The 14,466-nt window shown below is 62.6% G+C and overlaps 1 protein-coding gene across 1 annotated transcript in view; it reads left to right on the plus strand.

The window, feature by feature from the left end:
* KIF21B (kinesin family member 21B) overlaps window positions 1-14,466 on the plus strand; it is a gene marked incomplete at both ends in the record, with an annotated part of 39,891 nt that overhangs the window by 7,728 nt on the left and 17,697 nt on the right. The window contains 13 exons of the mRNA XM_082832571.1: window positions 4,603-4,825; window positions 5,088-5,270; window positions 7,431-7,580; window positions 7,671-7,805; window positions 8,034-8,201; window positions 8,473-8,588; window positions 9,053-9,248; window positions 10,326-10,515; window positions 11,346-11,409; window positions 11,489-11,689; window positions 11,999-12,080; window positions 12,355-12,448; window positions 13,201-13,392. Of these exons, the coding sequence (XP_082688697.1) occupies window positions 4,603-4,825; window positions 5,088-5,270; window positions 7,431-7,580; window positions 7,671-7,805; window positions 8,034-8,201; window positions 8,473-8,588; window positions 9,053-9,248; window positions 10,326-10,515; window positions 11,346-11,409; window positions 11,489-11,689; window positions 11,999-12,080; window positions 12,355-12,448; window positions 13,201-13,392 (1,994 nt within the window). The remainder of the gene's footprint in view (window positions 1-4,602; window positions 4,826-5,087; window positions 5,271-7,430; window positions 7,581-7,670; window positions 7,806-8,033; window positions 8,202-8,472; window positions 8,589-9,052; window positions 9,249-10,325; window positions 10,516-11,345; window positions 11,410-11,488; window positions 11,690-11,998; window positions 12,081-12,354; window positions 12,449-13,200; window positions 13,393-14,466) is intronic.

Here is a 14,466-nt window from a genome sequence, read left to right on the forward strand (position 1 = left end):
CCCTGATTTGTAAATTGGGGCGGGCGGGGGGGATACCCCCCTTAGAACGTGTGCAAAGTGTGGCAGGTACAGCGACCAGCAAAGAGGCATCTTACTCCCTAAGTGCGGGGTTATTACCTACTGGGGAATTGAGTCAGCAGAGATGTAATGGGGTTCCAGGTCCCAGCAAAAAAGGGTGTCAGGAATCAGACCATACATCACAGCTGGAAGAATCTTCTAGGATTCTGGAACAGTTCTTGGTTAGTTATTTTAATATCACGGCCTGTTACCTCTTAGAGAAAAGTAAGACTTCTTCGAGGGGAAAGAGCCTGGGGGCCGCATCCCTAGGAATTCTGGGCAAAGATTTGGGGGCAGGTCAATGAGGGATCAGAGGAGGGACCGGAGGCAGCTGATCGGGCAGGACGGATTTCACCTGAGAAGCTGAGCTACACCCACCGCCCCTCCCCCAGCCCAAGGTTACTGGGTGGAGCCCTGGCCGATGATTGGCCGGCTTTGTGTGATGTCGCCGAGGACTGGGTGGGGTGTGGGGCTCCGGCCGGCTACCCTTTGAGGGAGGGACTTTTCCTCCTGGGCGGTATCAGCATCTCCCGGGCCTGCCTGTCTCCCCTGTCCGCCCCTTCCGCCCTGTGCCGGCTCCCCGAAGAGCCCGGGGACCGCTGAGCTCAGCGGCCGCCGCAGGCCTGGGCTCGGGCTGGCGGCCTCTGTCCCCCGCCTGGAGCATCAGCCTGCGAGGGGGCGGCCACGAGCGCCCGCAGTCCCTCTGCGCCAGCGTGTGTGGACAGATCCTAAAATCACCAGCCACAGCACCCCAGCCCCGCCCCGTTGCGCACCGAGGACCCCGGGCCAGATCCCGCCTCCGAAGAGCTAGCGCCGCCCCTTTCTCCGCGCCCCCGTCCCCGCCCCCGCCCCCGCCCCCTCCCACCGCCCTCTCTGCGGGTTGCCGAGTGGCGAATAGACCGGGCTCTGTTCTGGGAGATTCCGGGCCTTTCTCAGTGGGGCCGTCCGCCCGCCCTCCCCCTGCAGGACCTGGAGAAGGGATGGGGAGGTTTGGGGGGGATGGGGCTTGGGGTGAGGTGCCCATGGGTGACATTCAGGGGGGTCTCTGGACAGAAATGATACTGGACGTTGGGTCCACAAAACTTTGACAAAAACAGGCAGCACGGTTTGCCAACTTGAGTTTCCAAACATTGCATTAAATCATGATCTATATTGATTACTGAGTTTTTTTCATGTTCCCTTAAATTTTGCACTTGAGGCGAATACCTCACTCACCTCACCGCGGCCCTGCATCTGGTCCACAGCACCCAGCGTCCATGGTTTACTGGCAAGACCCTGGAACCTGGTTCCCACCCCTGACCTCCCGCCCGCGCCCCAAGGGAGGAACAGGGCTGGGAGTGGTGTCATCCTGCCATCCTGCCACCCTGCATAGACGGAAGCAGCCTCCTTCCCCTCATCTGGGGCGGTGATGCTGGCGGAGGGCCACTAGCTCTCAGGGCAGCCCACAGTAGTGACCTCACCCCAGGCGGGGCCGGGACAGGAGCTGCCGGAGGGGAGGGCGATGGAGTTCTTAGAAAGTTAAAGCTGGGAAGAGGTCGTCCAGATGACACAGGAGGAAGCGGGGGCTCCTGGACCACAGGAGGATGGGGCAGGGGCTTGTCCAGGGACCGTCTTTATCTCCTGCCTGCAGGGCCTGGGTTCAGATTCTCCACTGGGCAGGGTGTGGTGGGCAGGCGCCCCAGGATGCCCGCCCCCGCTGGACTGTGCCTTGAAGGCTGGGTGCCGGAGCCCAGCCTGGTGCATGTGTGAGGCTGTGGTAGGACTCCCCCCGGCTGCCTCCTGCCCCTAATGGTGATGCGTGGAGGGAGTTTATATATCCACCTAGACATTGAGTTTCCCGGGCAGGAGGCAGCTGGACAAGTGGAGAAGCCGCAGGCTTCAGACTCCCAGCTTCCCTGTATTTACTGTGTGTGACTCAACTGCTTCAAGCCTCGACGTTCCTCTCTGGACAATGGGCGTTGAAATCCCTAGCTCATCACCTCCCTTAAGTGAGGTGGTCCGTGGCCGGTGCCTGGCCCAGCACCTGCACGTGGAAAGCATCCATGCAATCCTCATTCTCTCTGCCGCCATCTCCGGTTACTCATTCAAGGCCCATTCCTGGGACTAACACACTCCCCTCCTCATCCAGGTCAGTGGCTTTGGTAACTAGTGACTCATCCTGGGCCCGTGTCCTCTGTCCCCCAGCTGGTACCCCATTCTCTGCGTAGCAGTACTCACCCGTCATACCTGCCAAGCACACGGGTGCGTAGAATGGGGCTGGCTCTCTGACTGCAGAGCATCCCACATCAGGATGTGCCAGGCTCTGGAGGGTCCCAGGGTGAATGCCCAACTGACCCCGCGACACCTGGGATCCCTCCTCTACGCCCTGTCCCCTAGGCTGCTCTTCCGGCCGCCCTCTTGGTCTGGGGGCTGCTGGGTGGGGCAGAAGCTGGCCCCTTGTCAACGGACTCTGCCCGGCAGGGCTGCTGCTCCCCTCCCCTGCTCCCACTGGCTCCCGGGACCCTGATTCAATTTCCTCCAATCACCAGCACTGCCATCTGCCTGTGGTAATTAAATGGTGTTTGAACTGGATCCAGAAATCCCATCGCAAGCAGCCCACGTGGCAGGGAGGGCGTCTGTGGGAGCTGGAGGGGCCTCAGAGGCTGCCCCCCGCCAGGCCCCTGGTCCCCCTGGGAGCCCTGGACACTCTGGGCCCCCCGGGCCCGAGCTCCTGGTTTCCCGCCTGAGGCCCGGTCCCCTCTGAGGTCACTGCCTGGCACGGTGGGTCCTGCCCCTCAGCCACATGAAGCACGGGAGCATCGAAGCAGCAGAGCACGCACCGCCCGGGCTCAGACCCTGCTGCCCCTGCTGCCTGCGACTGGCCGGGCACCATCTATTTCCTCGTCCACGGTGGGGACCACAGCGCCCCCCTCGGTGTGGTCGTGCGTGTCAGCCGCCTCCACCGGCGGTCCAGGTGGGAGCGCTGCAGCCTGGGCGTCTTACTGGCAGGTCAGGTTTCTGGCCTGCAGGTGCAGAAAGGACGGGTGGAATCCACAGCTCCCTTCCCAGCCAGAAACCAGTCTGGGGGAGACTGAGAAGCTAGATTCTCACTTCAGCCTGGCCCGGAACCGCTGGATGAGGGGAGGGGGTGGTAGCCTCCTTGGGCGTCCGGACCTGGCAGCCTCCATGGTGTGAGGACCTGTCCACACCTCAGGGGAAAGGCTGCTGAAGGAAGGCCACCAACCATGGGTGTGAACTGGACCTGGGGTTCTAACCACCTGCTCCCCCGGCCTCTTTAACCCCCTCGCAGCAAAGTGCAGGTAGCAGGCCCAGGTGAGCACCTCACCTGGCCTGCAGTTCTGAGGGGCCTCGGGGGCTGGACAGCCGGGGACAGGGACAGGATGGCGGCTTGGAGGGCCCGCCTCTGCAGCGAGGCGCCCCGAGGTCCTGGACGCCTGCCGGCCTGGCCCTCGCACTCTTTTCTTCTCTTGGTAAATGTTGGCTTAGGGAGAGGGATGCTGACAAGTAGCTCATTGTGAGAGGCCGGCAGAGGGGCTGGCTTTGTGAGCCCCGGAGCGCGGAGCCTACCCCCCGCCTTACTTTAGGCATCAGGAGGCGCTCCCCGCCAATCCCGACACGCGCATGCTCACTGACTCACGCTTGGTTGCCATGGGGACCTCCTCCGGCAGTGGCTGCTGGGAAAAGGGGGAGGGGCGGCGCATGGAGACGGCCCTGTCCGAGGCTGCGCCGCCCCTGGCCCTGATGCCGCTCGCCTTCCGCCTTAGCGGGGGCCCCAGGGTCCGGGTGCGGCCCCTTCTGTGGCTGGTGCCCCGGCTGGAGGTCCCTGCCTTGCTCCGCAGGGCTGGCCTGGCCTGGGGCCCTTGGCTCCCCGAGAGGAAAGAGCTTGTGCCTGTGGCTGTCCCTCCGGCACCCGGTAGAGGGGGCGGGTCCTGCGCTGCGGGATCCCTGCAGCCCCCGCAGGCCTGGGCAGAGACGCAGGTTCCCTGTGGAACGCAGCCCCCGGGGAGCAGCCGGCCTCGCCCTTCCTTCCCCTGCCTGGTCTTGGGCTTTGCCTCCCCAGAAGGGGGCCAGCTGCCTTCTCTCCCCGGCTCCGTGGGACAGACTCACGCGCTCCAGTCGGGAGCGTGTGCTTTCATGTCAGTCAGACCTGTCACGGTCCGTTACACAACCTTGGGCAAGTCACTTAAACTCTCCCAGCCTCTGTTTTCTCCTCTGTAGAATCAGGCAAATCATACATCCCTCGCCGGTTTACGGTAACGAATACATGAATTCATTTAGGTAAAATACCTTGAACGTAGGTTGGATACACAGAGTGCTCACAAAATGTTAGCAGCTGCTGCTTTGGGGGGCGTTGACGTTACTCTTGCCGTTATTGTTAGCGTAGTATTACAAAGCTGCCCTCATCCTAGGTTTCCTTCCTTCTCCTCCCGCTTGTGGGGCAGGAGGGGCCTGGGGGGGTGGAGGCTTGGTGGCAGGACGGGGAGGACGGTGGCTGCAGTCCCCCCGCAGCTGGGTCTGACCCAGGACTCCCCCCACCCCGGGCAGGATCCGGCCCCAGCTGTCAAAAGAGAAGATTGAGGGCTGCCACATCTGCACGTCGGTCACCCCGGGGGAGCCGCAGGTCCTCCTGGGGAAGGACAAGGCCTTCACCTATGACTTTGTGTTCGACCTGGACACCTGGCAGGAGCAGATTTACTCTACCTGCGTGAGCAGGCTCGTGGAGGGCTGCTTCGAGGGCTACAATGCCACGGTGCTGGCCTACGGGCAGGTAAGCTGCCTCCTCCCACCCACAGCCACTGCTGCCCCGGGCTCCCTGTCTGATGGGAGACAGAGCCGCGCTCAGAGCAGCTGAGACGCAGCTGCGGTTTTGTGGTCCGAGGGTGCTGCTGCGTTGCTGGCTGCGGCTTTGGGACCAGGCCGGGCAGGGACCCAGGCTGGGAGGTAAATGAGGGGGACGCAGCCGGGGTCCGGGGCTCGCTGGCACCCCCAGGGTGCTGGGTGCCACCCTCCTTCCATCTTTGCCCACGCAGACGGGGGCCGGGAAGACGTACACTATGGGCACCGGTTTCGACGTGGCGATGGCGGAGGAGGAGCAGGGCATCATCCCGAGGGCCATCGCGCACCTCTTCGGGGGCATCGCTGAGCGCAAGCGGCGGGCACAGGAGCAGGGGGTGGCCGGGCCCGAGTTCAAAGTCAGCGCCCAGTTCCTGGAGGTACCGTGGCCTCGTGGGTGGGCTGGAGGGAGACGGGGGCAGCAAGGCCTGGAAGCTGGGCTCCCCGCCAGGGCCGCAGGAAGAGCCTGGGGAGCCGGGGAGGCATCTGCATGTGACAGAGGTTCCTGCCGTGGAAGGAACGGGGGCCAGAGCCGGGGGGCCACCTGGTGGGACACTGAAGGGGCTTCCTGCCTCAGACGGAGCTTGAGTCAGTGAGAACCTGTAGGATCTCTTCAAAGCCTGACTGATTACAGCTCCGACACGTACCAGATGTGTGCCCTTGGGCGAGTCGTTTCACCACTCTGCAAAATGGGGGTGACGACACCTACTTCCTAGGGGTTTCAGGGGATGATGAGGAAGCACCTGCCCAGCACACGGTGAGACTCTAGTTCTCGCCCCTTCTGGCCTCTGCTGGGCCCTCCCCAGCCTCAGAGCGGCCTGCCCTGTCCCTTTCTGGTTGAGGTCCTTCCTGACCCTCTGAGCCTTTTCTAACCCCAGAGCAGGAAGGTCCTCCTGAGGGGCCTTTCTGGCGTCTGGCCCTGCCTCTCCCTGGGAGGATGTCCGGGTGCCGAGCCCAGGGGCCGTGGCAGCTGGGGGCTTTGGGGGTGGGGAGGGGGCCTCTGGCCTGCCAAGGGCCTCTCAGAAGCGCCTCCAGGAAGGCCGGCGGGCCTGGGCACTTCCCGTGAGCCCGGATGTCCCCAGGCTCCTGCTCTAGCGCACCTGGACCGGGCAGCGCCAGCCCACGGACCCCGGCCCTGGGACGTTGGCTGGGCGTGGGGCCACCCTGGGCTCAGACTGCACCCAGGCTGTCCTCGGGGGGAGGGATGTGGCCCCAGCCGTCCCCAGGTCTCGTGTTCCCCCCCCCGCCACGCCCCCCGACCCCGGCCCCAGCGTGGCTCCTTCCTGGGCCTGCAGCGTGGCACTTTCCCCTAGGGGACCTGTACTGTAGACTTGAGAGTTTCTCTTTATTCTTCTGGACTTTTGCTTCTGATAAAGAGTCTGCCTCTGTGTGTGTGTATGTGCATATATGTGTATGTGTCTGTGTGTGTGTTCGTGTGTATACATATGTGGAGATGTGTGTAGGTAAATGTGTGCGTGTGTGTGTGTGTCTGTGTATGTGTGTAGGTATATGTGTGCGTATGTGTGTGTGTGTCTGCGTGTGTCTGTATATGTGTTTGTGTGTATGCGTGTCCTATGCTGTGTATTTCTATAAGCTTCCTCATCTCTTTGTTTTTTCCTTTCTCCATCCTTTTGCCATAGAAAGCCCCAAAGAGCAGTTCAGTACCTAGAAAACCCATGCCAAAGGGTGACCCACAAGGGGTTAAATGATGCCATGCGTCTGTCCCAGCAGACAGACAGACACCAAGGCCCCCACGTCTGCGCCGGTCCCTGCCGTTTCCTCTTCCCCTTCCTGTGGGGTATTTCTGTCCCTTTAAGGCCATCAAAGCCTCGGATGTCCGAGGGCTGTGGCCTGCCCCTTCCCCCCTCGGGATTCTGTTGGCCACTGACCAGCTGTCCCATCCCTCCTGCTCTCCAGCCCCAGCCCCCTGCATGGTGCAAACGCCAGCAGGTGAAACTTTCCCTGCCAGCAACTCCAAACACAAGAGTGTGCAAGCCTGAGACCCTCTGAAATGGGGTGCTGCTCCTGGCCAGGCCACTTCCCGTGGTGACGTCCCCAGACTGCTCTCCATCCCACATTCCTCAGCCCCCAGGGACCATAGGGATAGGACAGGGCGCTGCTCAGCTCTCCACTGAGTTCCACCCCCCTCCCTCCTGGAGCCACACCCCCACCCCCCTTTCCTGCCCTGTAACATCCCAGGCTCTGCCCCAACCACGGTCACATGCTGTTCGTCCACGTGAGGACTCGAGTCCCCTTGTCCCCACCAGGTCCTTAGCCCCCGACCAGGGCTGAGTGCTGGGTGCCACTTCCTTGGGGAGCGGAAGGGCTCTCAGGATAGCCCTCCCCGGGGCCCAGCTGCCCTACACTGTCCAGGGGAAAGATCCCGGAGCCAGAGCCCAGAGAGGACCGGGGGTGGCCAGGTCGCCTCCCAGAGCCTGGTTTCCACACCTGCAAAGCAGAGCTGGCCTGTGACACGAGAGAGAGCCCCCGGGGCCCCTCCGCACCCACCTGCACCCAGCGGCTGTCTTCCGCCCGCACAGCTCTACAACGAGGAGATCCTCGACCTCTTCGACAGCGCCCGCGACCCTGACGCCCGCCACCGCAGGTCCAACATCAAGATCCACGAGGATGCCAACGGCGGCATCTACACCACGGGCGTCACCGCCCGCCTCGTCAGCTCCCAGGAGGAGGTGAGCATCTGAGGAGCCGCCCGGGGGCTGGGGGCTGGGGGCCGGGGCCGGGCTTTGCAGCCAGCTGGTCCTCACGTCTGCACTCCCCAGCTGATCCAGTGCCTGAAGCAGGGCGCCCTGTCGCGCACCACGGCCAGCACCCAGATGAACGTGCAGAGCTCCCGCTCCCACGCCATCTTCACCATCCATGTGTGCCAGATGCGCCTGTGCACCCGGCCCGACCTGGTGAGGAGCCCGTGGCGGCGTGTCGGAGGGCGGGGTGGGGACGGAGCCTGCCGGCCTGCGGACCTTTCTTTTTCTCAGGCGGGGAGAACGGGCACGTGCACGCAGTCAGATGCGCTGTGTGTGTGAGCCCCCCAGCCACGCTGCACCCCGAATCCCGAGGGCAGGGGCTGAGAGCAGAGGAGCCCAAGGCGGGCGGGGGCCGGGAGTCATACGCCCGCTTCCCTGCAGGTGAACGAGGCCGTGACCGGGCTTCCCGACGGCACCGCTCCCTCGGGCGAGTATGAGACGCTCACCGCCAAGTTTCACTTTGTGGACCTGGCGGGCTCAGAGCGGCTGAAGCGGACGGGGGCCACAGGCGAACGGGCCAAGGAGGGCATCTCGATCAACTGCGGCCTGGTAGGCACGCGGCGGCCAGCACGGCTCAGCCTCAGACCCTCCCCAGGCCCCCCTCGGGCCGGCTGCTGGCCGGAGCCCTGTGTGTCACTACTGTTGGGCCTCTGGACCTTCCCCCTCCCCCTGTCCCCGACTGCCTGACGTCACCAACCATCACACATCTGCCTTTAAACCCTCAGGGAGCCTGAGGGCTGCTGGGGTCAGCGAGCCGCTGGTCCCACCCCCCTCCCTCCCTGGGTGCTCTCGAGCCAGCGCCGCCTGTGGTCTCCCGCAGCTGGCCTTGGGCAACGTGATCAGCGCCTTGGGGGACCAGAGCAAGAAAGTGGTGCACGTGCCCTACAGGGACTCCAAGCTCACCCGGCTCCTCCAGGACTCACTGGGCGGCAATAGGTACCTGCCCACCACCCCAGGGAGGGGCAGGGGTGAAGGCGCAGGGGCACACTGGTGGGAGGGTTGGAGGCAGAAGGCCCAGTGGACAGGGGGCCCTCCCGGCCCTGTGGGCCGCAGGCCTCGAGGTGCCCGTCGGCCACTACGGTCGGACCCAGCTTTCTCGTCTGCACAGCAGGGAGGGATAGTCCTCAAGGAGGTGCTAGAGCCCAAAGGGGAAAATAGACGGGGGCGCTAAGGACACACACAGGGCCATGATTTCGGCGATGACACATCACGGCCTCCCTCGCTGTGGTCACCACTGTTGGAGTGGAAACCTGGGCTAGGTAGTCCGGATCCCCACGTCCCAGGTTCTGCCCAGGTCCTTAGGGCTTCCAGGCGGGAGCGGGATCTGCTCTGAAGTGATGCTCCTGGGCCGGCCATGCCCTCGTCCCTCACTCCCCACCCCACTCCCCCACGCTCCCCAGCCAGACCATCATGATCGCCTGCGTGAGCCCCTCTGACCGGGACTTCATGGAGACGCTCAACACGCTCAAATACGCCAACCGAGCCCGCAACATCAAGAACAAGGTGGTGGTGAACCAGGACAAGACCAGCCAGCAGATCAGTGCGCTGCGGGCCGAGATTGCGCGCCTGCAGATGGAGCTGATGGAGTACAAGGCGGTGAGTGGGCCCCCCCCCCCACCCGGCCTCCCCGCGCCCTGGGCATCGCCATGTGCCAGCCGCGGTGCCCAGTGCCAGGCTCACCTGGTGGGTGACCTGCGCATACGAAGTCGGAGCCCTCAGGGCTTAGAATATAAGAGAAGGAAGAGCACACCCCTGCTTGCATAGATCTCATGTGTAGGGCAGACGCTCTGCTGGGGTTTCCCGTCTGCTGAATATGCAGTGTTGGACCAGGTAAGACTCTAGGCTGCAGCACAGAATGAGAAGAGTTGATGGGGACCACGTGAGTGGTCCAGCGTGCCTGGGGGATGCTGCAGGAGAGGGTTGGCCCTCCTTGCTCAGGTGGTCAGGGAGGGCCTCATGGAGGAGGGGACCTTTTATGTGGATCTTGAGGAATGAATGAGACACCAGGAAAAGGAAGTGGAGCAGGTGTCCTAGGATGCCAGCAAGCCACGTGCAAAGGAACAGAGACAGGAAAAACGAGTGCCTTTGGGGGTGCGTCCCATTCTGTGTGACTAAGGCAAAAGTCACCAGCTGTGGCCCCTGGCCTGAACCTAGCACACAAGTGGGTTTTGGTTTGACTCGCCCTTTGCTTTAAAAGAACGCAACGTAGTTGTCATGCTTTCCGAAAATCAGGGAGTTTCCGTTTTCCTTTGAAAATCTGAAGATGTAACGATCTGGCGCTGAGCTGGCTGGAGTGGCCCAAGTGGCTGCGCCTTTTAGGCTGAGGGCGACTCTGTGCTCCAATCTCCACCCCTCCCTGTAGTCTCACACCCAGACTGCCGTCCTCCTTCGTGCCACCCACCGGGGCCCTTCGGGTTCCCACCCTCGGGTTCGTGTCTGGGGAGGCGGGAAGGGGAGCAGTAGAGAGGGAGGTGGAGTGAGAACACAGTGGCCTGCAGTGGCTGGTCACAAAATGTGGACTTTTTGTTGTCACTGGGGCCACGGCAGGTTTCTGAGCGCTGGGAGGTTGGCAGGGCCGCCTCGCCGAGGGAGGGGCCGGGGCGGGGGTGGCGGGGAAGAGTATCATCACCCCCCCTCCCCGCCCCTGACCCCTCACCCCGCCCCTCCTCCCAGGGCAAGAGGGTGATCGGGGAGGATGGCGCCGAGGGCTACAGTGACCTGTTCCGGGAGAACGCGATGCTGCAGAAGGAGAACGGGGCCCTGCGCCTGCGGGTCAAGGCCATGCAGGAGGCCATCGACGCCATCAACAGCCGTGTCACACAGCTCATGAGCCAGGAGGCCAACCTGCTCCTGGCCAAGGCCGGTGAGTCAGGAGCACCAGGCTGGCTCCGGCGCGGGCGGGCTGGGCCCTCCGCCCCCCACCCAGCCCGGGACGTGGGGCGTGCAGGGCGGCGTTTTCTTTCTCTGAAAATGTGATCATATGTACTGTCCTGTGACTCCCTTTCCACTTAGCATTACGCCGTAGGGATCTTTCTGTATATTTTTAAAAATTATTATTATTTTTGGCTGCGTTGGGTCTTCGTTGCTGCGCGCGGGCTTTCTCTAGTTGCGGCGAGCGGGGGCTAGGCTTCGTTGCGGTGCGTGGGCTTCTCATCGCGGTGGCTTCTCTTGTTGTGGAGCATGCGCTCTAGGCGCACGGGCTTCAGTAGTTGTGGCACGCGGGCTCAGCAGTTGTGGCTCGCGGGCTCTAGAGCGCAGGCTCCGTAGTTGTGGTGCACGGGCTTCATTACTCTGCGGCATGTGGGATCTCCTCGGACCAGGGATCGAACCCATGTCCCCTGCATTGGCAGGCGGATTCTTAACCACTGCGCCACCAGGGAAGTCCTGGGATCTTTCCGTATTAAAAACATACAAGCCTACTTAATGCTCTTCAGCTGCACAGTGTTCCATATGTGATGGCGACGAATAATTTATCATAACAGCCTCTATTGATGGATATTTGCCTGTTTCCAGTCTCGCCATTAGCAGCTGCGCCTGTGTGTCTCTGCGCCCACAGACAAGTCCCTCTTTGATAGATTCCTCCTTGAAAAAGGCCCTGTTGGAGGAGACAGTGATATAAGACCACCAGCTTGGAGCTAAGGTCCTTGCTGTACTTATTATCTTAACTGTTCTTCCTCCCTGCCACCCCCTCAGGAGACGGCAGCGAGGCCATCGGTGCTCTGATCCAGAACTACATCCGGGAGATTGAGGACCTGCGGTGAGTGAGCCCCTGCGCACCTGGGCGCCCTGGGGCCGAGGCAGTGCCGCTCACCCGCCCCCCACCCTCCCTTCCGCAGGACCAAGCTCCTGGAGAGCGAGGCCATGAACGAGTCCCTGCGTCGCAGCCTCTCTCGGGCCTCGACCCGGGGTCCCTACTCCCTGGGCGCGTCCCCGGTCGTCCCGACCGGCTCCATGGAGGATGCCGCTGAGGTCATCCGCCGAGCCAAGCAGGACCTGGAGAGGCTCAAGAAGAAGGAGGTCAGGCAGCGGAGAAAGAGGTGAGGGGAGGCTCCCCCCAGGACCCTGTGTCCAGCAGGGGCTGTGCGTACCCCGGGTGGCCTGGGGACTCAGTGGGCCGGTCTCATTTGTGGGCAGAAGCCTCCCACCTTCCTCTGACGCTGGACTTTCCCCGAGGAGAGGGAGGGTGGAGTCCCCCCAGGGTTCATTCTGAGCTGGGGGCCAGGGAAGAGCAGTGGATCCCTGCAGAACCGGAGCCCAGCCCCATACAAGGCCCTAGAGACGAGGCCCCACCCACACACTGAAGGCAGGTCAGTACCCTAACCGGTCCACCCTTCACTCCTGGGCAGCCCAGAGAAGGAAGCCTTCAAAAAGAGGGCAAAACTCCAACAGGAGAACAGCGAGGAGACCGATGACAATGAGGCCGAGGAGGTGAGGGTCCCCCGCCCACCTCGGGCCGCCCCCATGTCCCTGCCGGGGTGCGGGTCGCCATGACGTCCTTGCGCCGGGGAGGGGCTCCTTATGCCTCGCGGTATCTGGTCACCATGTGACATCCATCCTTCAGCCCCTCTTCCCAGCTGGGGGATGGGGGCGGGAGGCTTCCATAGAGGGGCTCTGCCCAGGCTGTTGGGAGGCGTGGGTGGGAGGCCCCGCCAGCACCGCGCACCCTGCACTCCCCACCCTTCTGACGGCGCCTGGTGCCCAGGAGGACGAGGAGCCGGAGGAGAGCGGCCGTGAGGACGAGGACTCGGCCAGCGAGGAGAGCCTGGTGGACTCGGACTCCGACCCCGAGGACAAGGGTGCGTGCGTGCGTGCGTGCGTGCGTGCGTGCTCCTGGGTGGGGCTGCCCGGGGCGGGGCTGCCTGCCACGCAGGCGCAGAGAAACTGCTGCGGCGCGGGTGTCCCGGCCGAACTGAGACGTGAAACCAGTAGTAGCAGAAACAACAGGGACGTGATGGCAGCAGCAAACTCTCACTGAGCGCCCGCGGGTGCCGGGCACTGAGGTGAGCTCTACCCTTCACGGGCCTGGCCTCTGCATCCTCACAACCGCCCTGGACGGAGGTGTTAGGTCTCCTCGCTTTGTCACCACTTTAGAGCAAGCTCACGAGGGTTGGTGGCCTCCCCGTGTGGGAGATGCAGAGCTGGGCCTTGGACCTAGGTCTGGCTGGTCTGCAGCCCGCTCCTCTAAACGGGACGTGTGTCCCTCAGCTCTGCTCCGACCCAGAGTCCTGCTGACTGCTCTGGGTCCTCTCCCTCCTCCAGCCCTGCTGGCTCCCAGGTCGTCCACGGCGAGTGGGCATCAGCCTCTGGGGCACAGCAGAGGTGGGTGGGACGCCTGGTCCCCCCACCCCCCAGCTCCCTGGCCCAGGCCCGCACTTCCCGGGCAGCTCTTTAAGGGTGTTGCCACCTGGCAGCACCTTCCCACCATGGGATGTGTCACTTCCTCTCGCCACTGGTCACTGAGTGGTCACGGCTGGCCAGGGGAAGGCCCGTCCCCTCCACCACGCCCCTGGCCCCCGGCCCCCGGTCCAGCCTGTCTCTGCCCCCACAGAGGTGAACTACCAGGCTGACCTGGCCGACCTGACGTGCGAGATCGAAATCAAGCAGAAGCTGATTGACGAGCTGGAGAACAGCCAGCGGCGGCTCCAGACGCTCAAGCACCAGTACGAGGAGAAGCTGATCCTGTTGCAGAACAAGATCCGGGACACGCAGCTGGAGCGGGACCGCGTGCTGCAGAACCTCAGTGAGGCCCCGCCCCCACGAAGCCCCGCCCCCACGAAGCCCCGCCCCATACCCGCCACACACACCCTCCCTGGGCCCCTCCCCTTCAGAAGGGCACCACCGGGTTACCTTGGCCTCTGGGTGGGGCATTCTGACCTTGGACTGTGTGCACTTAGACCCACAGTCAGAAAGTTCTTGTGTCCAACTCTGGTCCCTTTGCTACGTTCTCAGTTTATCATTTCTATTATTTTTACCATCGCCTTAAGTATTAGAATCCTGTCTCCAGGCCCATGAAGGTGAACTCCCTCAGCCTTTCTTCCTGAATTTGCTCCTTGGGTGTTTCCTTTGATCGCATTTACAAGTCTGCTTCTCACAATGTTATCTTCCTCACATGGCTCTCAGCCCCTTCATCCCATGACTCACGCACTCATCCACTCACTCGTTCACTTACTCAGCAAACATGCATTGAGTACGTCTTGCAGAGCGGTCCTTGTTCTAGATGCTAGAGATTTTGGGACGCACGTTCTAGTGGGGAGAGACAGACGTAAATAAGATAAGTGGCAGATCCTATAGCATGGCAGGGGGTGATAAGTGTCATGGAAGAATGCAGCAGGGAAGGGGGCAAGGTGTGCTGGGGAGGGGGTGGGCGTGTTGAGAAGGATGGTCGTGGGAGACTTTGCTGAGAAGCTGGCATCTGAGCAAAGACTTGAAGGAGGTGAGACAGTGCTGGAGAGAATGAGTGAGGAGAAGAGCATTGCAGGCAGAGGGAACAGAAGATACCAAGGCCCCGAGGCAGGCGTGCACCGGGCGTGTTGGTGGCATGACGAGGGCCCCGATGACTGGAGCACGGTGAGAGGGGACACTAGAGTCAAGGAGATCAGAGAAGAAATGTCGGACCAGGTGTGTCAGTCATTTTAAGGATTTTTGTCTTATTCTCTGAGGGACATGGGAAGTGTGGGGTTTTAAGGGGTGTGATGTAATTTTTTTTTTTTTTTTTTTTTTGCGGTACGCGGGCCTCTCACTGTTGTGGCCTCTCCCGTTGCGGAGCACAGGCTCCGGACGTGCAGGCTCAGCGGCCATGGCTCACGGGCCCAGC

The sequence above is a fragment of the Leucopleurus acutus genome (assembly GCF_964270905.1).
Source record: "Leucopleurus acutus genome assembly, chromosome: 2".
NCBI lineage: Eukaryota > Metazoa > Chordata > Mammalia > Artiodactyla > Delphinidae > Leucopleurus > Leucopleurus acutus.